This window comes from Triticum urartu, chromosome 6, assembly GCF_003073215.2.
Source record: "Triticum urartu cultivar G1812 chromosome 6, Tu2.1, whole genome shotgun sequence".
Lineage (NCBI taxonomy): Eukaryota > Viridiplantae > Streptophyta > Magnoliopsida > Poales > Poaceae > Triticum > Triticum urartu.
The window spans coordinates 102,939,186-102,964,224 of NC_053027.1; the positions used below are offsets into that span (position 1 = coordinate 102,939,186).

General features: G+C 45.2%; 1 protein-coding gene across 4 annotated transcripts; it reads left to right on the forward strand.

The window, feature by feature from the left end:
- Positions 1 to 19,558: 19,558 nt before the first annotated feature.
- Positions 19,559 to 24,737, forward strand: LOC125515976 (zinc finger CCCH domain-containing protein 13-like). Of its 4 annotated transcripts, XM_048681454.1 has the most exons (13): positions 19,559 to 19,851; positions 20,584 to 20,589; positions 21,208 to 21,219; positions 21,327 to 21,464; positions 21,581 to 21,614; positions 21,905 to 22,037; positions 22,144 to 22,200; positions 22,491 to 22,588; positions 22,709 to 22,780; positions 22,989 to 23,176; positions 23,588 to 23,775; positions 24,036 to 24,218; positions 24,388 to 24,737. In XM_048681454.1, exons 1-13 carry the CDS (start codon positions 19,692 to 19,694, stop codon positions 24,424 to 24,426), a joined length of 1,308 nt encoding a protein of 435 aa, XP_048537411.1. In that variant the 5' UTR covers positions 19,559 to 19,691; the 3' UTR covers positions 24,427 to 24,737. The 4 variants fall into 4 exon arrangements, with proteins under 4 accessions (XP_048537411.1, XP_048537413.1, XP_048537412.1 ...); XM_048681456.1 differs by lacking the exon at positions 21,208 to 21,219; XM_048681455.1 differs by lacking the exon at positions 20,584 to 20,589.
- The last annotated feature ends 302 nt before the right edge of the window (positions 24,738 to 25,039 follow it).

Genomic DNA, 25,039 nt, shown 5'->3' on the forward strand with positions numbered 1-25,039 from the left:
GTAAAACCAACCCTCAAGTTTCCCCGAGGTGGCCCCGCAGGCTGCCCAGTTCGGACCAACACTCAGAGGGAGCACTGGCCCGGGGGGGTTAAAATAAGATGACCCTTGAGTCTGCAGAACCCAAGGGAAAGAAAAGGCTAGGTGGCAAATGGTAAATCTAAGGTTGGGCATTGCTGGACAAGCTTTAATCAAGGCGAAATATCAAGGGGTTCCCATTATAACCCAACCGCGTAAGGAACGCAAAATCCGGGAACATAACACCGATATGACGGAAACTAGGGCGGCAAGAGTGGAACAAAACACTAGGCGAGAGGCCGAGCCTTCCACCCTTTACCAAGTATATAGATGCATTAAGATAACATAGCAATATAATGATATCCCAACAAGTAAATAAATGTTCCAACAAGGAACGGCCTCCAATCTTCACCTGCAACTAGCAACGCTATAAGAGGGGCTGAGCAAAGCGGTAACATAGTCAATCAACGGTTTGCTAGGACATGGTGGGTTAGAGTTTCAACATGGCAATTGGGAGGCTGACAAGCAAATGGTAGGCATCGTAGCATTGGCATAGCAAGAGCGAGCAAACTAGCATAGCAAAGATAGTAGTGATTTCGAGGGTATGATCATCTTGCCTGCACAGTTGTCAGAGTTGACTGGATCCTCACAAGCAAACTCAACGGGCTCCTCGTTAGCGAACTCGTCTCCTGGCTCTACCCAAACAAGACAAACAAGCAACAAGGATACAATCAACCACGTGCAAGGATCAAGCGATACGATGCAATGATGATATGCTATGCGGGATGCGATGCGGGATGCAAAATGCAAGATATGACAGGAAATGCATGAAGCTGGACTCAACTTGGAATTCCAAGGGTGCCACTGGAAAGATGAGATGAAATCGCTTGAAAACGATATAAAGAACGCCGGAATCGGAGTTACGGTTTGGAAATGGCAAGCGTTTCAAAATTGACACCGGTCTGCGATTCACAGCAAGTAGGCATCTAAATGCAATGAAATGAACATGCTACAGCCACCAAACATGACAACAAAATACATGGCAGGGATGCACACAAGATTCTTAACAAAAGACTAGCACTGAGCCATGGCCAATTCATCCATTATGAGGTTTTAACAAGCATGGCAAAAACGCAAATGCAAAACAGATTCCAGACTTAGTGAAATTAACACTTGTCTGAAATTTCAGATCACGAAGCCCTCTTCGGAGCAGCAAAACAACATGATACATGACCTGATTAAGACAAGCAAGAACATGGCATGGAGCTACTCAACAAGCTTAACAAGAGACCCAAAGTGACCTGGGGCCAAAAGGGTTCACAAAATATACTAACGGGCACACGAACATAGCTAAAACACAATCAGTTTTCAGACTTAGTGAAAGCTGAGACATGTTGAAATATAACTCACGAAGGCATGTAAACAAGCTCGATGCACTCACCACGGTGCAAGTCATGGCAAGGAAAGCATACATCCATTAAGAAGGCACAAAATACAAGCTAGACATGGCAAGAACAATGGCATAGCATGCACGGATCAACTACAACAACGCCGGCAAAATCGCAAACGAGTTGACGATCTGCCCAGATTCACCACGAAGCAAAAGTAGAGCTCGATTGACTCAAGCTAGCGTGCTCCACAATTGCAAACAAAGACATGGATGGATAGAGCATAACATGATTAACAAAACTCCTTTACTGATCATCCTCAAAAGAGGCACGGGTCACTAGGAAACAAGCTGAACATATGGCATCATGAACTAAATAATTCCAGACTTGATGAAAACAACTAAGTCTCTGAAAACAGATTTCCCGGGTGCCTCACTTTGCAAGCTTGCACAAGTCACCACACACATCCTAAAAATGCATGGGTTGCACCTCTGGAAAGAATACAAAATGTTTAACAAAACATATGAAGGACTCACAGGCATATCATGCACACAATAATCATGGCAAAAATGACAAAAGTCTAAGATGAACTAGCAGATCTGACAATTAACTCACGAAGCCTTCTTCTAATAGCATTTTGGGCATCGAGATGAACTCAAATGAAAATGATGCAATGGAATGAAATGATTTACTCGTCGAGGCAAATATTTTGATATACTATATGTCCAAATCGGAGCTACGAATGCAAAGTTACGGGGCCTCGAACAGGAGCATATGGACTGAAAAAGTTTAGGGACTTAGTGAAAAAAAAACTACCCCAAATCTAGGGTTTGACCGGCGGGCACGCGAACCGAGGCGAGATCCGAGCTCGCCGGAGCCTTGCCGGACTTGACGCGGCGCGCCGGCCGGAGGAGGAGGAGATGGCCGGGGTGGTGAGGGGCGCGGCCGGCCGGCGGAGTGGGCGGCGCGGCCGGAGGAGGCGGCGCGGGCGAGTGCGGCGGTGGCCGTGGCGGGCTCGCCCGCCGGAGTCGGAGCGGGGCGGCGGTGAGGCGCGTCAGCGGCGGGCGGCGATGGCGGCGTCGGGCGCCGGAGTTGGGCGAGGCGGCGGCGGAAGGAGGCGCGGGGCGCGGCCCGGAGCGGCACGGGGGCGGGCCGGCGATGGGCTCTCGGGCCCGCGGTGGCGAGGTGGCGGCGGAGTGCCACGTGGCGGGCGCTGGGTGGCGGCGGCGGAATTCGGACGTTGTCCGGCTCGTCCGGACACGTCCGGCGGCGGCGGAGAGGGATTTTTTTTAGGGTTTCGGGGAGAGGGAGAGATCCGAAAATCGGGGGTTCTATTTATAGGCATAAGTGGAGTTAGGAGAGTCCAAATGAGCTACGGTTTTCGGCCACGCGATCGTGATCGAACGCTCTAGGACATGGAGCAGAGTTTGGTGGGTTTTGGGCCAAATTGGAGAGGTGTTGGGCTGCAACACACACGAGGCCTTTTCGGTCCCTCGGTTAACCGTTGGAGTATCAAACGAAGTCCAAATGATACGAAACTTGACAGGCGGTCTACCGGTAGTAAACCAAGGCCGCTTGGCAAGTCTCGGTCCAATACGGAAATGTTTAATCCCCACACACGAAAGAAAGCTAGAAATGACCACCGGAGGAGAACGAAGCGCCGGAATGCAAAACGGACAACGGAGAAAATGCTCGAATGCATGAGATGAACATGTATGCAAATGCAATGCACATGATGACATGATATGAGATGCATGAAAACGAAAACAACACACGGAGGCAAAGACCCGAACCCAAGAAATAAATATAACTTAACGCTGGAAACGGCAAGAGTTGGAGTACAAATTGGGAAAGTTACATCTGGGGCGTTACAACACTCCACCACTACGAAAGGATCTCGTCCCGAGATCTAGGACTAGAAGAACTCCGGGTACTCAGAACGGAGGTGATCCTCGCGTTCCCAGGTAGCTTCACGGTCGGAATGGTGTGACCACTTAACTTTGAGATATTTGATTGACTTGTTGCGAGTCTTGCGTTCAGTCTCTTCCAGAATAGCAACTGGGTGCTCACGATAAGAGAGATCTTCTTGGAGCTCAATGTCCTCGAAGTTGACTGTGCGGTCAGGAGTCTTGAAGCACTTTCGAAGCTGAGAGACATGGAACACGTCATGAACATTTGCAAAGTTTGAAGGAAGCTCGAGTTGATAGGCGAGGTCGCCTCTCTTGCTGACAATCTTGAAAGGTCCCACGTATCTAGGGGCAAGCTTCCCTTTGATACAGAAGCGACGAGTACCTTTCATAGGAGAGACACAGAGGTAAACATGATCTCCGATCTCGAAAGCCAAATCACGGTGCTTACTATCATAGTAGCTCTTCTAGCGGGATTGGGCTGCTTTGAGGTTATCACGAATGACTTTGCACATTTCTTCTGCTTCTGTGATTAAGTCAATACCCAAAAGCTGACGTTCCCCGGTTTCAGACCAGTTGAGAGGGGTACGGCACTTCCTGCCATACAGAATTTCAAATGGGGCCTTGCCCGAACTTGCTTGAAAACTGTTGTTGTATGAGAATTCAGCATAAGGAAGACAATCCTCCCACTTCATGCCGAAGGAGATCACACAAGCCCTGAGCATATCTTCAAGAATCTGGTTGACACGCTCGACTTGACCGCTTGTTTGAGGATGGAAAGCAGTGCTGAAGCGGATGTTAGTGCCCATAGCCTTCTGAAAAGAATCCCAAAACTTCGAGGTAAAGATGCTGCCACGGTCTGAAGAGATCACTTGAGGAATACCGTGCAGAGAGACAATACGAGAGGTATAGAGTTCCGCCAATTGAGCTGCAGTGATCGACTCTTTGATAGGCAGAAAATGAGCCACTTTGGTGAGTTTGTCGATGACAACAAATATAGCATCATTGCCACGCTTGGACTTTGGAAACCCAGTCACGAAGTCCATTTCAATGTGGTCAAACTTCCATTCTGGAATGGCAAGAGGTTGGAGGAGACCAGCTGGCCTTTGGTGTTCTGCCTTCACTCTTCTACAGACATCACATTCATTCACGAATTGAGCGATCTCGTGCTTCATTCGAGTCCACCAATAAGCTTGCTTGAGATCCTGATACATCTTCGTACTCCCAGGGTGGATGGAGAGGAGAGAATTGTGAGCCTCGTTCATGATCACTTTACGAAGTTCACCTTTGCGTACAACAATTCGATCCTCGAAGAAGAGAGTGTCCTTGTCATCAAGGCGGTAGCACTTGTACTTGGACTGACTCTTGGCAATCCCAATCTTCACCTTTTTCACCATAGCATCAAGAAGCTGGGCTTGGCGAATCTGGTCTTCTAAGGTAGGAGAGACTTGAAGGTTGGCGAGGAAACCTTGAGGAACAACTTGCAGATTAAGTTTGCGGAAAGCTTCACAAAGCTCGGGTTGATAAGGCTTAAGAATCAGACTGTTGCAGTAAGCCTTCCTGCTCAAAGCATCAGCAATCACATTGGCCTTGCCTGGAGTATACTCGATACTCGGATTATACTCTTGAATCATTTCGACCCATCGAGTTTGCCTGAGATTGAGATTAGGCTGAGTGAAGATGTACTTGAGACTCTTGTGATCAGTGAAAATGTCCACTTTTCTTCCCAATAGAAGATGTCTCCAAGTCAACATAGCATGCACAACTGCCGTCAACTCGAGATCATGAGTGGGGTAGTTCTTCTCATTAGGCTTCAACTGGCGAGATGTATAAGCAACCACTTTCTTCTCTTGCATCAAAACTGCACCAAGACCTTGGAGAGAGGCATCACAAAAGACCTCGTACGGCTTGGATTCATCAGGCGGAGTCAAACTGGAGCAGTGATCAACTTCTCTTTCAAAGTGTTGAAAGCAATATCACACTCCGGAGACCAAACGTACTTGATGTGCTTCTGAAGAAGATTAGAGAGAGGCTTCGCGATCTTAGAAAAGTTTTCAACGAATCTTCGGCAATAGCTTGCGAGACCGAGAAAACTGCGGAGTTACTTCACGTTCTGAGGAGGTTCCCAATTCACAATTGCAAACACCTTCTTGGGATTCACGGCAATGCCCTTGGCAGAGATGATATGACCAAGATAAAGAACCTCATCGAGCCAAAATTCACACTTGGAGAACTTGGCGTAGAATTGATGTTCCTTGAGCTTATCAAGAACCAAACGCAAATGCTTGGCATGATCTTCCTTGTTCTTCGAGAAAACCAGAATGTCGTCGAGATAGACCAAAATGAAGTCATCGGTGTAGGCGTTGAAGATGAAATTCATCATGCGAGAGAACGTCGGAGGAGCGTTGGCGAGGCCAAAAGACATGACAGTGTATTCATATGAACCAAAGCTTGTTCTGAATGCTGTCTTGGGAATATCTTCTTCACGAATGCGAATCTGGTGATAACCCATACGGAGATCAAGCTTGGAGAATACTTGGGCACCTTTGAGTTGTTCGAACAGCTCATTGATGTTGGGAAGTGGGTATTTGTTCTTGATGGTCTTCTTGTTCACTGGACGGTAATCAACACAAAGTCGGTCCGTTCCATCCTTCTTCTTCACAAAAAGAACACCACAACCCCACGGAGAAGAACTAGGCCGGATGAGACCCATTCTTTCTTGCTCATCGAGGTGCTTCTTCAGCTCCTTCAACTCTTCAGGTCCGAGCTTGTAAGGACATTTGCACACAGGTTCCGTGCCAGGCTCAAGATCAATAACGAATTCAACTGGCCGGTGCGGAGGCATTCCTGGGAGCTCTTCTGGAAAGATGTCTTGATATTCGCAAACGACTGGAATTTGAGAGATGGCATCCAATTCACCCTTCTCATTGAGAGAAAACAGACGAATGATATTATCCCGAGCGGCAAAGACAATTACATTCTCAGACGAATGAGTCAATTGAATCTGCCTGGCTGCACAATCAAGCTGAGCCTTGTGCTTAGAAAGCCAATCCATCCCGAGAATAAGATCAATATCCGAGTTACCAAGAACCATTGGGGAAGAAAGGAACTTGTAGTCGCCCAACGTGATAGTAACATCTGGGACCTCCAGACTAGCACTCAAACGTTTGCCAGGAGAAACGATATCCATTTGTTTACCCAAATGAGAAGAAATGAACTCATGCTTGGTAAAAAAAATGGCTTTGACATGAAATAATGCGATGCACCCGTGTCAAAAAGAACTTTTGCAGGAATATCATTAACAGGAAGGTTACCCATGATCACATCTGACGAGTCCTCTGCCTGAGCTGCATTCATCAAATTGACCTTGGCATGCTTGGGGTTATGCTTGACCACAGCTGTACTTGTCGATCTGACAGGAGGAGGAGGAGGAAGACACCTCTGGTTGAGACACTTGTTGGCATAGTGACCCTTCTGTTGGCACTTTTTGCACGTGACCTCAGAAAGCGGACGGTGATACGGAGCACTCGATCTTGGAGCTTGAGACGAAGTCTTGTTCTGAAAGCCAGGGTTGGGTGGGTGGGAAGAACCACTGCCACCTTTGCTCTTCTACTGATACGGCTGACGGAACGGAGGAGGAGGAAGCCAAAACTTCTGCTGCTTGGCCACTTGAGTAGAGGAAGAAGGAGTAACATCTCCGACTCGCTTCCTGGAAGCATCACACCTCAACTAAGCAGCCTCTTGCTTCAGTGCCATGTTGTAGAACTCATCGTATCTCAAGGGCTCAAAGAGAACAAGAGCGAGCTGAATATCTTCTCTGAGACCACCCCTGAACTGATATATCATGCTCTTCTCATCAAGCACGTCCTGCTTGGCAAAGCGGGCAAGCTTCTGGAACAACTTGTTGTAGTCATAGACAGACAAAGAGCCTTGCTTCAGATTGCGGAATTCCTCACGCTTGCTTTCAACCACACTCTGGGGAATATGATGAGCTCGGAAATCTCGACGGAAATCATCCCAAGTGATAACACGTCCACCTCTGGAATCCTTGTACTGCTGGAACCATTCTGCAGCTTGATCTTTGAGTTGGAAGGAAGCGAACTTGAAAAAGTCCTCAGGCCTGACGTTGCTGCACTCGAAATGCTTACACAGATCCACAAGCCAATCGTCAGCATCGGTTGCCTCAACACAATTGCTGAAAGTCTTTGGCCCGTTAGCAAGGAACTGGTTGAGTGTAGCAAAGTGACTCTGATTGCTGCCTTGATTCCCTTGACTGACTTGATTGCGCTCTTAGAGAATTTGCATGATCAGCTGAGTGTTTGCATTGGTTGCGGCCATCACAGCTTGCTATGCCTCTGGAGGAGGTGGAGGTGGTGGCGGATCAGGATTCAGAGTCGTGCGTGTTGGAGGAGCCATCCTGAAGAGATTGACCACCATTAGCACATTGACAGATAAATATTGAAGCTGAATCCAATGGAATGAAAATTGCAACATATAGTCTTCACATCCGAACAAAATGAACGAATGCATTCCTCTTCAAATGGTCACATATCCATAAATTGAGAAGCCACGTAGAATTAAGGTAGAGAAATAAATCAAAAAGGTACGGATCAAGAACGAATAATCGGTAAGAAATCCCAATCTCAAACCAATATCCGTGGAAGAAGAACTAGAGCTACTAGAGTTCCCACCTATGAAACTCCCGAACCTTTCCGGTTATGCAATCAGGTGTTGGGGATACAGGGGAAGCATAATATCTCACCCAAACTAGCAATTCCTACATCCAGCTGTATCCATCCTTCAACACATAACCAAGAAAACTTCGGAAACCATCTACCTCAACCTTCGAAAAGCATCCGTTATACAAGTTATGGCGATACTCCCGCACTCCCGCCCCAGTACTGGGTGGCGTCGAGGTTATCTCACCAACGAACTGCATAAAAGAGATTTTCGATGTCGGCGAAAATATCTCAAGTATTCCAGAATTGCAACGATAAAATTATGATGACAACACCTCAGAGCTCAACTCCCCGGGACACTTCCACTAAACCCCTGACAGGAGGCACCAAGACAATGTTCTCATCATAAGCCATCAGAACGATTCCAAGATACTCGCGTGATCCTAAAAATTTTTTTTGGTGAAATTTGAGAAGAGAAGAGTCAAAACTCTACGTCAGGATGCCTTACCAGAGCGATGAGGAGACTGGGAATTAAAAAGAATTCCTAAGCTCTCCGATATATAATTCCTAAATGACTCAAAACATTTTTCTAGACACAACTCGGCCGCTAAAAACGATCAAGCAATGGGGCTCCTAAGGTCGGGGATGGCTCTGATTACCAACTTGTAACACCCTCGATGCGACTATAGCTCCCACGTGTCGAGGCACGACTTAGAGACATAATCGCATTGAAGGCATATATGTCGCAAGTTAGGCAATCTTCACAAACATCCCATGTAATGTAATAATAAAAGGGGAGAACATAGTTGGCTTACACTCGCCACGTCAATCAAGTACAATAATAACATTACATCATCCAAAACACTCATGGCCCGACTACGGCGCCAAAATAGAAAAGAACCCAACATGCGACACGGTCCCAATCACCCCCACTGGGCACCACTACTGATCATCGGAAAGACACGTAGTAACGCTGAGAGTCTTCGTCGAACTCCCACTTGAGCTCGTACTCGTCACCTGGAGCGGAATCACCTGGACCTGCATCTGGAGTTATAGTAATCTGTGAGCCACAGGGACTCAGCAGCAATCTCGCACCCTCGCGATCAAGACTATTTAAGCTTATAGGCAGGGTAAGGCAAATATATGTGGAGCTGCAGCAAGCGACTAGCATATATGGTGGCTATCTTATTCGCAAAAGAGAGCGAGAAGAGGAGGCAAAGCACGAGCGAGAAACTAGAGAGCAACCTGCGCAAACATTACTCCAACACCGTGTCCACTTCCCGGACTCTGCCGAGAAGAGGCCATCACGGTAACACACTCAATTGATTCATTTTAATTAATTAAGGTTCAAGTTATCTACAACCGGACATTAACAAATTCCCATCTGCCCATAACCGCGGGCACGGCTTTCGAAAGTTCAATCCCTGCAGGGGAGTCCCAACTTAGCCCATGACAAGCTCTCACGGTCAACGAAGGAATAGACCTCCTCCCAAGACATTCCGATCAGACTCGGTATCTCGGTAACTCAAGACACTTCGACAGGTTAAAACAAGACCAGCAACACCGCCCGAATGTGCCGACAAATCCCGATAGGATCTGCACATATCTCGTTCTCAGGGCACACTTAGATAGGTCAAGCTACAAGTAAAACCAACCCTCAAGTTTCCCCGAGGTGGCCCCGCAGGCTGCCCAGTTCGGACCAACACTCAGAGGGAGCACTGGCCCGGGGGGGTTAAAATAAGATGACCCTTGAGTCTGCAGAACCCAAGGGAAAGAAAAGGCTAGGTGGCAAATGGTAAATCTAAGGTTGGGCATTGCTGGACAAGCTTTAATCAAGGCGAAATATCAAGGGGTTCCCATTATAACCCAACCGCGTAAGGAACGCAAAATCCGGGAACATAACACCGATATGACGGAAACTAGGGCGGCAAGAGTGGAACAAAACACTAGGCGAGAGGCCGAGCCTTCCACCCTTTACCAAGTATATAGATGCATTAAGATAACATAGCAATATAATGATATCCCAACAAGTAAATAAATGTTCCAACAAGGAACGGCCTCCAATCTTCACCTGCAACTAGCAACGCTATAAGAGGGGCTGAGCAAAGCGGTAACATAGTCAATCAACGGTTTGCTAGGACATGGTGGGTTAGAGTTTCAACATGGCAATTGGGAGGCTGACAAGCAAATGGTAGGCATCGTAGCATTGGCATAGCAAGAGCGAGCAAACTAGCATAGCAAAGATAGTAGTGATTTCGAGGGTATGATCATCTTGCCTGCACAGTTGTCAGAGTTGACTGGATCCTCACAAGCAAACTCAACGGGCTCCTCGTTAGCGAACTCGTCTCCTGGCTCTACCCAAACAAGACAAACAAGCAACAAGGATACAATCAACCACGTGCAAGGATCAAGCGATACGATGCAATGATGATATGCTATGCGGGATGCGATGCGGGATGCAAAATGCAAGATATGACAGGAAATGCATGAAGCTGGACTCAACTTGGAATTCCAAGGGTGCCACTGGAAAGATGAGATGAAATCGCTTGAAAACGATATAAAGAACGCCGGAATCGGAGTTACGGTTTGGAAATGGCAAGCGTTTCAAAATTGACACCGGTCTGCGATTCACAGCAAGTAGGCATCTAAATGCAATGAAATGAACATGCTACAGCCACCAAACAAGACAACAAAATACATGGCAGGGATGCACACAAGATTCTTAACAAAAGACTAGCACTGAGCCATGGCCAATTCATCCATTATGAGGTTCTAACAAGCATGGCAAAAACGCAAATGCAAAACAGATTCCAGACTTAGTGAAATTAACACTTGTCTGAAATTTCAGATCACGAAGCCCTCTTCGGAGTAGCAAAACAACATGATACATGACCTGATTAAGACAAGCAAGAACATGGCATGGAGCTACTCAACAAGCTTAACAAGAGACCCAAAGTGACCTGGGGCCAAAAGGGTTCACAAAATATACTAACGGGCACACGAACATAGCTAAAACACAATCAGTTTTCAGACTTAGTGAAAACTGAGACATGCTGAAATATAACTCACGAAGGCATGTAAATGAGCTCGATGCACTCACCACGGTGCAAGTCATGGCAAGGAAAGCATACATCCATTAAGAAGGCACAAAATACAAGCTAGACATGGCAAGAACAATGGCATAGCATGCACGGATCAACTACAACAACCCCGGCAAAATCGCAAACGAGTTGACGATCTGCCCAGATTCACCACGAAGCAAAAGTAGAGCTCGATTGACTCAAGTTAGGGTGCTCCACAATTGCAAACAAAGACATGGATGGATAGAGCATAACATGATTAACAAAACTCCTTTACTGATCATCCTCAAAAGAGGCACGGGTCACTAGGAAACAAGCTGAACATGTTCGTGTGGTGCCTGCACCAATTAGAGAGGAAGTTAATGATGATGATCAAGATATTTCTGATCAAGCTCCTACTGAACTTCGAAGGTCCACAAGGACACGTTCCGCACCAGAGTGGTACGGCAACCCTGTCTTGGAAATCATGTTGTTAGACAACGGTGAACCTTCGAACTATGAAGAAGCGATGGCGGGCCCGGATTCCGACAAATGGCTGGAAGCCATGAAATCCGAGATAGGATCCATGTATGAAAACGAAGTATGGACTTTGACTGACTTGCCCGATGATCGGCGAGCCATAGAAAATAAATGAATCTTTAAGAAGAAGACAGACGCGGATGGTAATGTGACCATCTATAAAGCTAGGCTTGTCGCTAAGGGTTATCGACAAGTTCAAGGGGTTGACTACGATGAGACATTCTCTCCCGTGGCAAAGCTGAAGTCCGTCCGAATCATGTTAGCAATTGCTGTTGGAAATATGCCCTAGAGGCAATAATAAATTAGTTATTATTATATTTCCTTGTTCATGATAATCGTTTATTATCTATGCTATAATTGTATTGATAGGAAACTCAGATACATGTGTGGATACATAGACAACACCATGTCCCTAGTAAGCCTCTAGTTGACTAGCTCGTTGATCAATAGATGGTTACGGTTTCCTAACCATGGACATTGGATGTCGTTGATAACGGGATCACATCATTAGGAGAATGATGTGATGGACAAGACCCAATCCTAAGCATAGCACTAGATCGTGTAGTTCGTATGCTATAGCTTTTCTAATGTCAAGTATCATTTCCTTAGACCATGAGATTGTGCAACTCCCGGATACCGTAGGAATGCTTTGGGTGTATCAAACGTCACAACATAACTGGGTGACTATAAAGGTGCATTACAGGTATCTCCGAAAGTGTCTGTTGGGTTGGCACGAATCGAGACTGGGATTTGTCACTCCGTGTAAGCGGAGAGGTATCTCTGGGCCCACTCGGTAGGACATCATCATATGCGCAATGTGACCAAGGAGTTGATCATGGGATGATGTGTTACGGAACGAGTAAAGAGACTTGCCGGTAACGAGATTGAACAAGGTATAGGGATACCGACGATCGAATCTCGGGCAAGTACAATACCGCTAGACAAAGGGAATTGTATACGGGATTGATTAAGTCCTTGACATCGTGGTTCATCCGATGAGATCATCGTGGAACATGTGGGAGCCAACATGGGTATCCAGATCCCGCTGTTGGTTATTGACCGGAGAACGTCTCGGTCATGTCTGCATGTCTCCCGAACCCGTAGGGTCTACACACTTAAGGTTCGATGACGCTAGGGTTATAAAGGAAGCTTGTATGTGGTTACCGAATGTTGTTCGGAGTCCCGGATGGGATCCCGGACGTCACGAGGAGTTCCGGAATGGTCCGGAGGTAAAGATTTATATATAGGAAGTCCTGTTTCGGCCATCGGGACAAGTTTCGGGGTCAGCGGTATTGTACCGGGACCACCGGAAGGGTCCCGGGGGCCCACCGGGTGGGGCCACCTGCCCCGGGGGGCCACATGGGCTGTAGGGGGTGCGCCTTGGCCTACATGGGCCAAGGGCACCAGCCCCAAGAGGCCCATGCGCCTGGGGAAACCCTAAAGGAAGAGTCCCAGCAGGGGAAGGCACCTCCTAGGTGCCTTGGGGGGGAAGGACTCCTCCCCTGGCCGCCGCCCCCTAGGAGATTGGATCTCCTAGGGCTGGCGCACCCCCCCTTGGGATCCCTATATATAGTGGGGGTAGGAGGGCCTCTAAAACACACCTTATGCCTTTGGTGCAGCCCCTCCCTCTCTCCCAAGTTCTTCTCCTCTCCCGTGGTGCTTGGCGAAGCCCTGCAGGATTGCCACGCTCCTCCATCACCACCACGCCGTTGTGCTGCTGTTGGATGGAGTCTTCCTCAACCTCTCCCTCTCTCCTTGCTGGATCAAGGCATGGGAGACGTCACCGGGCTGTACGTGTGTTGAACGCGGAGGTGCCGTGCGTTCGGCACTTGATCATCGGTGATTTGAATCACGACGAGTACGACTCCATCAACCCCGTTCACTTGAACGCTTCCGCTTAGCGATCTACAAGGGTATGTAGATGCACTCTCCTTCCCCTCATTGCTGGTCTCTCCATAGATAGATCTTGGTGACACGTAGGAAAATTTTGAATTTCTGCTACGTTACCAAGGAGGCAGCACATGAAGCAGTCTGGGTGAAGGAGTTCATTACTGACCTAGGAGTCATACCCAATGCGTCGGGCCCGATGACTCTCTTCTGTGACAACACTGGAGCTATTGCCCTTGCCAAGGAGCCCAGGTTTCACAGGAAGACCAGGCATATCAAGCGTCGCTTCAACTCCATTCGTGAAAGTGTTCAAAATGGAGACATAGAGATTTGTAAAGTACATACGGACCTGAATGTAGCAGATCCGTTGACTAAACCTCTCCCTAGAGCAAAACATGATCAACACCAGAATTCCATGGGTGTTCGATTCATCACAATGTAACTAGATTATTGACTCTAGTGCAAGTGGGAGACTGTTGGAAATATGCCCTAGAGGCAATAATAAAAGGATTATTATTATATTTCCCTGTTCATGATAATTGTCTATTATTCATGCTATAATTTTATTATCCGGAAATCGTAATACATGTGTGAATACATAGACCACAATATGTCCCTAGTGAGCCTCTAGTTGACTAGCTCGTTGATCAACAGATAGTCATGGTTTCCTGGCTATGGACATGGGGATGTCATTGATAACGGGATCACATCATTAGGAGAATGATGTGATGGACAAGACCCAATCCTAAACATAGCACAAGATCGTATAGTTCGTTTGCTAGAGTTTTTCCAATGTCAAGTATCTTTTCCTTAGACCATGAGATCGTGTAACTCCCGGATACCGTAGGAGTGCTTTGGGTGTACCAAACATCACAACGTAACTGAGTGACTATAAAGGTATACTGCGGGTATCTCCGAAAGTGTCTGTTGGGTTGACACGGATCAAGACTGGGATTTGTCACTCCGTATGACGGAGAGGTATCTCTGGGCCCACTCGGTAATGCATCATCACAATGAGCTCAAAGTGACCAAGTGTCTGGTCACGGGATCATGCATTACGGTACGAGTAAAGTGACTTGCCGCTAACGAGATTGAACGAGGTATTGGGATACCGAAGATCGAATCTCGGGCAAGTAACGTACCGATTGACAAAGGGAATTGTATACGGGGTTGCTTGAATCCTCGACATCGTGGTTCATCCGATGAGATCATCGAGGAGCATGTGGGAGCCAACATGGGTATCCAGATCCCGCTGTTGGTTATTGACCGGAGAGCCATCTCGGTCATGTCTACATGTCTCCCGAACCCGTAGGGTCTACACACTTAAGGTTCGGTGACGCTAGGGTTGTAGAGATATGAATATGCAGTAACCCGAAAGTTGTTCGGAGTCCCGAATGAGATCCTGGACGTCATGAGGAGTTCCGGAATGGTCCGGAGGTGAAGAATTATATATAGGAAGTGCAGTTTCGGCCATCGGGAGAGTTTCGGGGGTCACCGGTATTGTACCGGGACCACCGGAAGGGTCCCGGGGGTCCACCGGGTGGGGCCACCCATCCCGGAAGGCCCCATGGGCCAAAGTGGGGAGGGGAACCAGCCCATAGTGGGTTGGTGCTCCCCCCTTGGCCCACCCCATGCGCCTAGGGTTGGGAACCCTAGGGTGGGGGGCGCCCCACCTGACTTGGGGGGCACTCCACCCCTTGGCCGCCGCCCCCCTAGGAGATCCCATCTCCTAGGGCCGGTGCACCCCCTAGGGGGCCTATATAAAGGGGGGGAGGGAGGGGGCAGCCGCACCCTTGAGTCTTGGCGCCTCCCTCTCCCCTGCAACACCTCTCCCTCTCGTAGTAGAACGGCGAAGCCCTGCTGCGGTGACCCCTGCATCCACCACCACGCCGTCGTGCTGCTGAATCTTCATCAACCTCTCCTTCCCCCTTGCTGGATCAAGAAGGAGGAGACGTCACGCTGACCGTACGTGTGTTGAACGTGGAGGTGACGTCCGCTCGGCGCTAGGATCTCCGGTGATTTGGATCACGTCGAGTACGACTTCCTCATACCCGTTCTTTGAACGCTTCCGCGCGTGATCTACAAAGGTATGTAGATGCAATCCGATCACTCGTTGCTAGATGAACTCATAGATGGATCTTGGTGAAACCGTAGAAAAAAAATTGTTTACTGCAACGTTCCCCAACAGTTTTCTCATAGGCTTATTATAAAGGCCGAATATTTCAAGATTATTATTTTTGAATGAAAGGGGGTTGCCCCCCGCCCCACTTTATAGAATGAAGCAGAAAGCAACCAGTCACAAGTTTTTGATGGAAACCGACTACTACAAAGCAGCTAATGCAACGATAGAAACCTACAACCAAATAGAACAACAATTTTTGGCTTGATCGCATAAGTTTTTAGTCTACTTATTACAGAGCACCGGTAGAAAAAAGAACAATGGAGGATGAATCAAAAGGTAGATCTTCAAGGGAATGGGTTGATCCAAAGGATGTATCCTGTGCAACGAACCATCTCATGCTACGGATGCACCAATGCAATCTGAGCTGCTAGATGGACAATAGAGGAACCAGATTCTATATACAGATGGGCTGCCGGTACATTTTCCATATTCGTCCTCAGATATCATCCATTTGCGCGAAGAGTCCTCTCCCAAGACATCATCTCTTCCCTTCTTCTTGTCTTTGTCTCCTGCACCTGAGCATGACAGGGCGATTCGGATTTGGAGCTAGGGTTAGCAATTCGTCTGGTCACCTCTCTGGCCCACTCCCCTAGACCGCTCGACCTTCTTCCCTCTATCTCTTGTACCTTGTTCCGTTGCCGGTGACGCATCAGCGTCCCTCCTCTTCTCTGAAACGGTCGTCCACAGTGGAGCGCGGCTACACTATTTCTGCGGGACATTGACACAACAACCGCAAAGGAGCTGGCCATGTGATACAGTGGGATGCTAATTGTATTGTGTTCAAGTAGTCCATTAAGGCTTGAACTGTCTCACAGAAATGTAATCAAATTAGAATGTATACAGAGGAAACTCTGTAAAATTTAAAAGATTGATGAGAAGTAACTGACTGTCATGTAGACCAAAGGGTTCAGACTTTGTGTAGGTACATGAGATAAAAAAATATGTCATAAGGAAAACTTTGTTTCTACACAATTCATAAAAGAATGTCATCTGCTTTCATTTTTGACATTTTCGAGCTCTTCTATATGCGACTGTTCCTCCACACATACATCAATCTGATTAGAACCAGAGGTAGCGGTGCATTCCGAGTTTCCGACAATAGTAGTATCTCTTTGCTTTAGGCAAATGAATGAGCACCATGCAGCTCTGAAAGAGACCAAGTTGATGCAAGTAGAACACTAGCTTCTACAGCAAATTTGTTTTTTTTTCATAGACGAGCATGTAGCTAATCATGCAGACAATACCTGAAAATCACGAAAATCATAAATTTTCAGATGCATAGGAAAACAGGAGAGGTCACCAAAATAACATGGTTGGATGAGATTAAATTTATCTTGTAGGGAATTTCCGCAATACTTGCCGTTGTTTCACTCCTGCAAACTAATAGTATAAATATCTTACAGAAAATTCAAAAACAAGACAGGTATGACAGACCTGAAAATGTTATGGGTCAACTGAAGAATTGCCTAATCATATTAAGTGTCTAATTACAGTTAAAGTCCACCTGTACTATTAGTCTGCTGTTAGCACATGTAATATGGATTCAATTTACGTGCATGGGGCCATATACATGAGAACTATTGCTCAAATATTTCGGCATCATACTAGCGAAGCTGTTCCATGTTTCTACCCACACGTGCTGCTGCTGTACCATCCTGAGGCACGACATTTTGAGCACAGGAGGCAGATGAGATGAGAGGGAAAGGAAAAGATGTCTTGGGGAATGACTGTTGGTGCAAATAGATCACTAGTTTAGTATTCTAAACGCTCTTATATTAGTTTACGGAGGGAATACCAGCAGCTCATCTGTTTACAGACTCTGGTCCCTCTATTGTGCATCGGGCGGCTCAGATTGCATTGGTGCACCCGTAGCATCAGTTCGCTCGTTGCACAGGATACGTCCTCGGTTGATCCATCGTCTCCCACGCCCAGTTCTTCAGTTGGTCTCTTCTTGCATCATCTCCATGCGATCCGGAGGAGTTCCCCATGCCGTTTGTCCAAAAGGAGAATGCATTGTTGTAATAGAGTTGCCTGCACATCATCGCAGAGAACCTTCCATTGTTGTAAATAGCAACTTAGTTTTGCAAGAATGCATTTCACACTTCTCCATTTGCGCCTCTGAAAGCAAAACTCGTTTCTTAGTCTCCACAGGCTCCATAAGGCAGCAGTTGTCACCAAATTCAAAACAACATTCTTCTTATGCATATTCCAGAAGGATATGATATTTTCAAAACCGGTTATTTTGTCGACACCAAAGAATTCTGCAACAAAATCCCAAACTTGTTAGGCAACCACGCAATCAAACAACAAGTGTTGAACAGTTTCATATTCAGAGCAGAAAAGGCAGGAAGGATCCTCAACTACTCTTCTTTTAGCAAGATTATCTCTAATAAGTACCTTATTGTGAACACATAACCACAGAAAGATATGAATATTCTGTAGACATAAGATTTTTCACATTTTGTCACTAATAGTAGGAACTATCCCTCCAAAGTTAATTTGCTTATAGAAGGATTTTACTGAATATACCCCACTGGGTTCTAAGCCCCAAATTGGGGTGTCCACCCCATCCAGAGGAGGATGCTGCTTGACCACACAAACAAGTTGATCCTAGCGGTCCATACCAAAGCGATCAACACATCTTCTAAATGCCAGTTTTAATTCATTCCCATCCCAGATCTGGGCCACTGTACTATCAGCTTGATTACAGATACTAAATACTCCCTCCGTTTCTAAATATTTGTCTTTCTGGAGATTTGAACAAGTGACAACATATAGAGCAAAATGAGTGAATCTATACTCTAAAATATGTCTATATACATCCGTATGTAATAGTCCATTTGAAATCTCTAAAAAGACAAATATTTAGGAACGGGGGGAGTAGGTCCCAAAATTGTACTTTAAAGGAACAATCCCCCACCCACACATCATGCCAAAAGCTAATGAGATTCCCATCTCCCAACCTCCATCTATAGAAGATTTTTGCTGCTGCCATGGCCCAAGTAATACACTTCCAAAAGGTAGAGCCCCCTTCACTTTTAGCCCAGAGGAGATTGGGGGAATTAACTCTGTATTTATACAAGAGGAGTTTAGTCCAGTCCGAGTCAGGGTGATCAAAGAATCTTTTACCCCAAGAAGCTAGCAAGGCCATATTATATTCTTTAATATTGGGAACCCCAAACCCTCAAATTCCTTCTTCCTATTAATTAAGCCCCAATTGGCTAGGTGGTATTTGTGTTGATCTCCCAAATTCCCTCAAAAGAAATGAGCCATTTGAGAGTTAATGACATTGATTGCCCACTTAGGAAATTTGATCACGGACATTAAGTAAGCAGAAATACTAATCACACAAGCACACAACAATATAATTTTCCATTTATAAATGAGATATCTTCCCAGCCAACCAGAAATGCCTTTAATGATTCTGTCAATGATAGGCTGGAGATCTTCTCTTTTAAGTTTATCATAGTGCAGAGGCACTCTCAGATACTTTACAGGGAATGAGCCTTTTTTTTACAACCGAAGATTTATGCAAACTCCTTAGCAGTTGCCTCCTCAACATTGATAGTCATGAAATCACTTTTGTGAAAGTTAATTTTCATTCCAGATAAGTTCTCAAAACATGACAAAAGCCATTTAAAATTCCTTGCTTTATGACCAGAGTTTTTCAAGAAGAGTATGGTGCCGTCTGCATATTGCAGACTAACCACACCTCCAGGAATCACATGGGGCAGAAACCCCGAGATTAAGTTTTGGGAAGTGGCTTCTTTGAGCATTTTGATAAAAACATCAGCAACCAAGTTAAACAATAGAGGGGAGTCTATTTCAAGATTATCAAAACTGGTACACATAAATAATACACTTATACACTGAAAAAAAAACCATACTTATACGCCATCTCCTGGCAAGTGCCCGAACCCACCCCAGCCCATCTCCGCTCCTCCTCCCGACCCAGGTGCTCCGCCTACCTAGGGCATCCGCATCCTCCCCTCCCCTCTAGCCCCCGCGATCGGGACTCCCCCCGCCGGCGAGCGATGTTGCCCCCTCCGCGCCGCGGCCCGGCGTACAAGACCAAGATGTGCGCGCTGTGGCAGAACGGCAACTGCGACCGCGAGCTCTGCAGCTTCGCCCACGGCACGGCCGAGCTCCGCCGGCCCCCCTCCTCCCGGCCCACCTTCCCGCCCCACCACGCCGGTACGTATGCGCGCCCTCTCTCCCCGTGCCCGCCACCCCATTGCCCCTCCTGTTCGGTCGCCTGTCGTTTCTCCCCGAGATCCTCGCCCGGGGTTTAGGGTTTCTGTCGTAGCGAGATGCGGGGAGGGTTGGATGTTGCCTAATTCTCTTGATTTTTATGGTAGTTAGGGTGTAGATCTACGGAAATCTAGGTGCATGATTGAATGTTGGGAAATCTAGGGTATGGAATACTGCCAAAGATGGCTGAATGCTGGAAAGATTGGGTTTTGGATCCCACCAAGAATGGTCGTTCGCGAAATTCGGGTGATTTGTATCTTAGCGAAATGAAACGGTTACCTCTGAAGAACAACACGGTCATTATGAGTTGTTTGCCAGCCACATGAACGACACATTACAAATGGTTAATTTTTATTTCTTTTGGAGATCAGGTTGACTAGAAGGATGTATTTATGAGAATTTGCCCATGCTAGTCCTTAAGGAATGATATGTCTGAATTGGATTATTATGGATGGACGTTTCTGGAGCATTTTTCTATTTTCTAGGCGACATGATGTTGACAAGTTATTTTTGTGTTTGCTTCATGATTCATTTAATCTATGTGTTCCATGTGTTGTGGCTTATTGTGCTTGGGTGGTTTACTATGATTTTCGTACTACTGCTTGAATTGAACATCAGCTGCTGCAGATAGATAACAATTGAGTAAGCATTCTAACAACTGGAAGCTTGTTGCAGAATTAGGTGGCATTCTTACTGGTTGTCTTTTGATTTAATTGCCATCACAAATTTGTTAGACTCGACTGCTGCCAGAGGATAACATGGCCTTTTCTATAGATTTCTTCGATTGGTATTTCGATGATTTGTCGTGACCACTAAATGCTCGGGCTGTATCAGAAGGTGAACCTTTGAGGGTATTGGCCTCCTTTGATTGATACCCATAATATGTTTGATGTGCTATGATCACGGCAGAGTCCACTGAATGATTAGCAGGCTTTGCAATGAACCAAGTTGCATATCTTTTGATCATGGCACATCAACTAGTTTCATTGGGAAGTATTCTTATCGCTGGCAATCCAAGTCGCCGAAGATATCTGGACAAATGCTAGTACATTTATATGGTGATATCTGGATTATGGCAGACCTTATTTCATCATAATTGCTGTATGGGCTGTTTATGGAGCTTCCATCTATTTCACTTCAGATGATCAACATTATGAGTATTGGTATTATCCTAATGGATGCATCATTGTATCTTGGTGTCTGCTTGCGTATTATTTTTTGGCGCTGCGTTTTTTTTGCATGGCTAATGACATTATCCTGGAGCTGCTGCTACTTATTGCTAATTGAATAATCTTGTAGATCAAGTTCGTGGTAAGCTTGACAGGCTTATGGGTGTCCTTCTCTCCTTATCGCTCCATTTTACTCTGTTGACATGAGTTCTTCCTTGTATAAAACTTGTAAACCTTCGTTTCTTTTAGGGAGAAGAGATTATAGAGGTGGTGATTTCAGAGGCAGGATTGAAAGGAGGTTCTCACCTCGCAGGAGGCATTCCCCTGGAAGAGATTTCAGGGGTCATCGTTCCCTACACGATCGAAGACCAACTTCTCGAGAAAGGGGTAAACTCTCTCTCTCTCTCTCTCTCTCTCACACACACACACACACACACACACCTGTTCACTTCTACGTTCTGCTTGCTCCTGCTATACGTTCTTATTTGTAATTTTGCTTGCAGAGTCTAGCTTTTCACGGTCTCCCAGCAGGAAGAGGTATATATTGCAGTTCAACATATGATCCTCGTCTTTTGGAGCCATTTAATTGTAAAAATACTTTGAACACATTAGTATTTTTTAAGTTATCTTGTATTCTTATATGCTTAATTGTTATCAACATAGCAGATAACTATGATTTGTTCCAATCTAAATGGAATGCAATGCAGCACACTTCACTGCAGTCTCACTGGATTTGTTGGTTTACTAGATATGTTCTATCTGTCTTGAATATGAGCAAGTCATGTTTATCTTGTAATTTACTGTTTATGTTATCTTCAATCTTTCAGTGAGAGGAGGCATGAAAAGAAGATGGATGATGGAGAAACAAACTCATCTAAGAGTTCTCCTATCTCTGATAATAATGATAGGAAAAAGGAAAAAGTCACTAGTGGTGACGAGAAAGAGGATTATGAAAAGGAGGTATGAGGCTTTGAGCACTGTGTAATCCAGTTTATAGATCACATGCACCTTTGTCACATTTTCCATATTGAAATTCTGAATTTTTCAAAATTTGAATATTGTGCAGCTGAAACAAGTTAGATCAGATATGGAGGCTCTGCGTGACGATAAATCTCATCTCGAGGTCAGTTTTTGTTTCAATGCAATGTTGTGCATTGTTACACATTCCACCCAGAAATGTATGTGTTTTTGCCAAACATCGAACCCAACTTGTTGGCAAGGCTATATTTATGTGGGAGACTATTAATGTCCAGAATATCATATTTCTTGAACATAGCTAGTAAATGTTAGCGTACCATGTTAAAAGAAAAAAGATTAAATTGTTATTTATGCCCTTTGTTCAATGTATGTCATTTACATCGGCCGACCTTCTAAAATCTTCACTCCGTGCTCTAATTAACATTTACTCTGTAGATTGTTTTGGATGAGAAAATGGACGAAGTGCGCAGGATTTCTAGCCAAGTAAGTGACCTTGATCAGCAGCTGAGGAGGGAGAAAGAAGAATGTCATAGGTATCTAAGCAACACTTGCGCATGCCAATTTGGTCACTTTCTTTATTATTAATATCAATAGCTAGGTGGTTTTATTATGTAGATATCCTGTTCTCATATTGAATTATGATTCCAACGTAGAATGACGTCAAAAATGAAGAAGTTCCTAAAAGCTCATGTCCGTTTTATGAAAGCTCGGGAGGAGTTGAAAAGGTGCATACTCATCAATATTAAATCTTGTAATGAAATACATTCTTGGCTTGCTTACATCACTATATTCTACACCCTCCGTAAAGAAATATAAGAGCGTTTAGAATACTAAAGTAGTAATCTAAACACTCTTATATTAGTTTACAGAGGGAGTATCTTTCATGACTTGCGAATTTGTAGTAACTAAGTATTGACTATTGGAGCTGTGCAGGTCACAAGCTCGTTTTGAGAGACTTGGTGATATGCTTGCTTCAGAAATTTTAAAGCGTGGTGCTAATGAAGAAGCTTCCAGCGTCCATGTTGATGAAGATCTAAATGGACCTTATGAAAGGAGTCCAAATGCTACTCCAGCTAAAAAGCGATCAATCCCATACTCAACTAGTGATGAGGCAAAAGCTGGTAGGTTGCTTGGATTCTTGGATGATTTATATATACTGCTGAAGAACATATGATGATCAGCACAATGTGGATCTCGTACATATTTTTACTTCCATATGCATCTTAACATGTTTAAGCAACCCATCTTATTAAGTATTAAGCAATAGCTAAAGGTTCCAACTGTTAATCTTAAGCATTAAATACATGTGATTAATTACTATGTAGAAACATTGGAGGGGGTAATTTTTTTCTTCACATTATTGAGATTTCATTCTGTACATTATTGCATGTGATTAATTACTATGTAGAAACATTGGAGGGGGTAATTTTTTTCTTCACATTATTGAGATTTCATTCTGTACATTATTGCAGAAATATCTTTCTATCATATTGCTTGTATACTTGCATCTAATCTTTTGTCCATTTTTTCAGCTAAGAAAAGAAGAGAGCGAGAGACTGATACATTCACTAGATCAGATAAATATAGGTCAGAAGGCGATATTACAGACTATGATAAAACAAGTAAGGGTAGTGATGGAACAAAATCTATATATTTGAAGAAGAGACTGTGGGAAGATGAAAAGAATAAGCTTGGAAATGCTGCCTCCTCTGCAGACCAGGTCCAGTATTTCCCCGTGCCATCTTAGTTTTGTGTTAAATGTCATATCGTGATTGCTGGCTTGTTTATTACCCCATGCCATCTCAGTTTTGTGTTTAAATGTCAGATTGTGATTGCTGGCTTGCTTATAAGTAACGAGTGAACCTCATAGTTTTCCTTCATTATCGAGTCGCTAGACTATTAGCAATGAATCATCTTGACGAATGAATTCTGCATATTACAAGAGAATACTTAATTGAGTAGATATTTTTAAACTTACAGGTGAAAGATTCTCCAGTGAAGCATGCTTTGCCCTCCACTGGTATGGCTGCTCGTGCCTTATATGACCTTAACGAGGCAGTTGAACTGGATGATAGAAACGAACAGCTAGATGCATCGCTAGAAAATGATGCTGACGGGACTAGATCGCCTGTACCTCCAGTGGGCCAAAATGCCTTCGAGCAGGTGACTATCCTCCAAGAAACCGGGAACCTGTTTTATCATATGCACTAAAAAAAGCATGACATTGCTCATTTACATTCTCCCCGCCTATATTTCTTATTATAGAAGAATAGTTATTGGCTTGCATATGACGAACATGCGTGCTCACAGTTTGTTGCATCTTCTTTCCCAGTATGAGGACCTCGACGAGGAAGTGGATGTGGACGTATAAGCCGAGCACAGAGTTGATATGATAAACGACGCGATGGCGGTGGCGCATAATACACCAGTTGGCTTCTGGGAGTCCGAAGACTGTTATTAGCATTTCCGTGTACAAAGTGGCATCTTTTGTGTTTTTTTAGCATAATATACCTATCTATTTGATATATATATTGGGTGTTTTTAGCTTTTTACTCAGAATCCTCGTTTTGTAGTGGCATCCTTTGGTGTTGAGCTGTGACTTTGTTGATCCTGGTTGCGGCCTGCTCCGTGGAGCTAACTTATTTTCGTGAATGGCAACTGTCTCTTCGATTTTGTCAGTGACGTTGCCGTGCACTAGGGATTTCTATGTCATCTCGCAAGCCAATCAGCCCAGTAACTAATGTATTTTCTATAGCACATTCCCTGTTTTTGGCGTCATGGTGGATTATGGTAATCCTGGTTATTTATCTTGATTTTGTCTCACCATGCAGCAATTAGATCATTTGCCTAACCTTTTTTGCAACTAGCTCTTGAGTTTGAGGTTTGCTCTCATAAACCATGTGCACAAGCACATTATTCTCTTGAAATAAAACACAATAAGAACGCGTCTCCGCTGGAACTCGGCGGGGTTGCCGCCACTGCAT

Excerpts from the sequence above, each read along its gene's own strand:
- LOC125515976 (XM_048681454.1), top strand. The coding sequence starts at position 19,692 with ATGTTGCCCCCTCCGCGCCGCGGCCCGGCGTACAAGACCAAGATGTGC. Across the intron at positions 22,038-22,143 it reads AAGAGGATTATGAAAAGGAG|CTGAAACAAGTTAGATCAGA; the intron begins GTATGAGGCTTT and ends AATATTGTGCAG. Across the intron at positions 22,201-22,490 it reads ACGATAAATCTCATCTCGAG|ATTGTTTTGGATGAGAAAAT; the intron begins GTCAGTTTTTGT and ends TTTACTCTGTAG.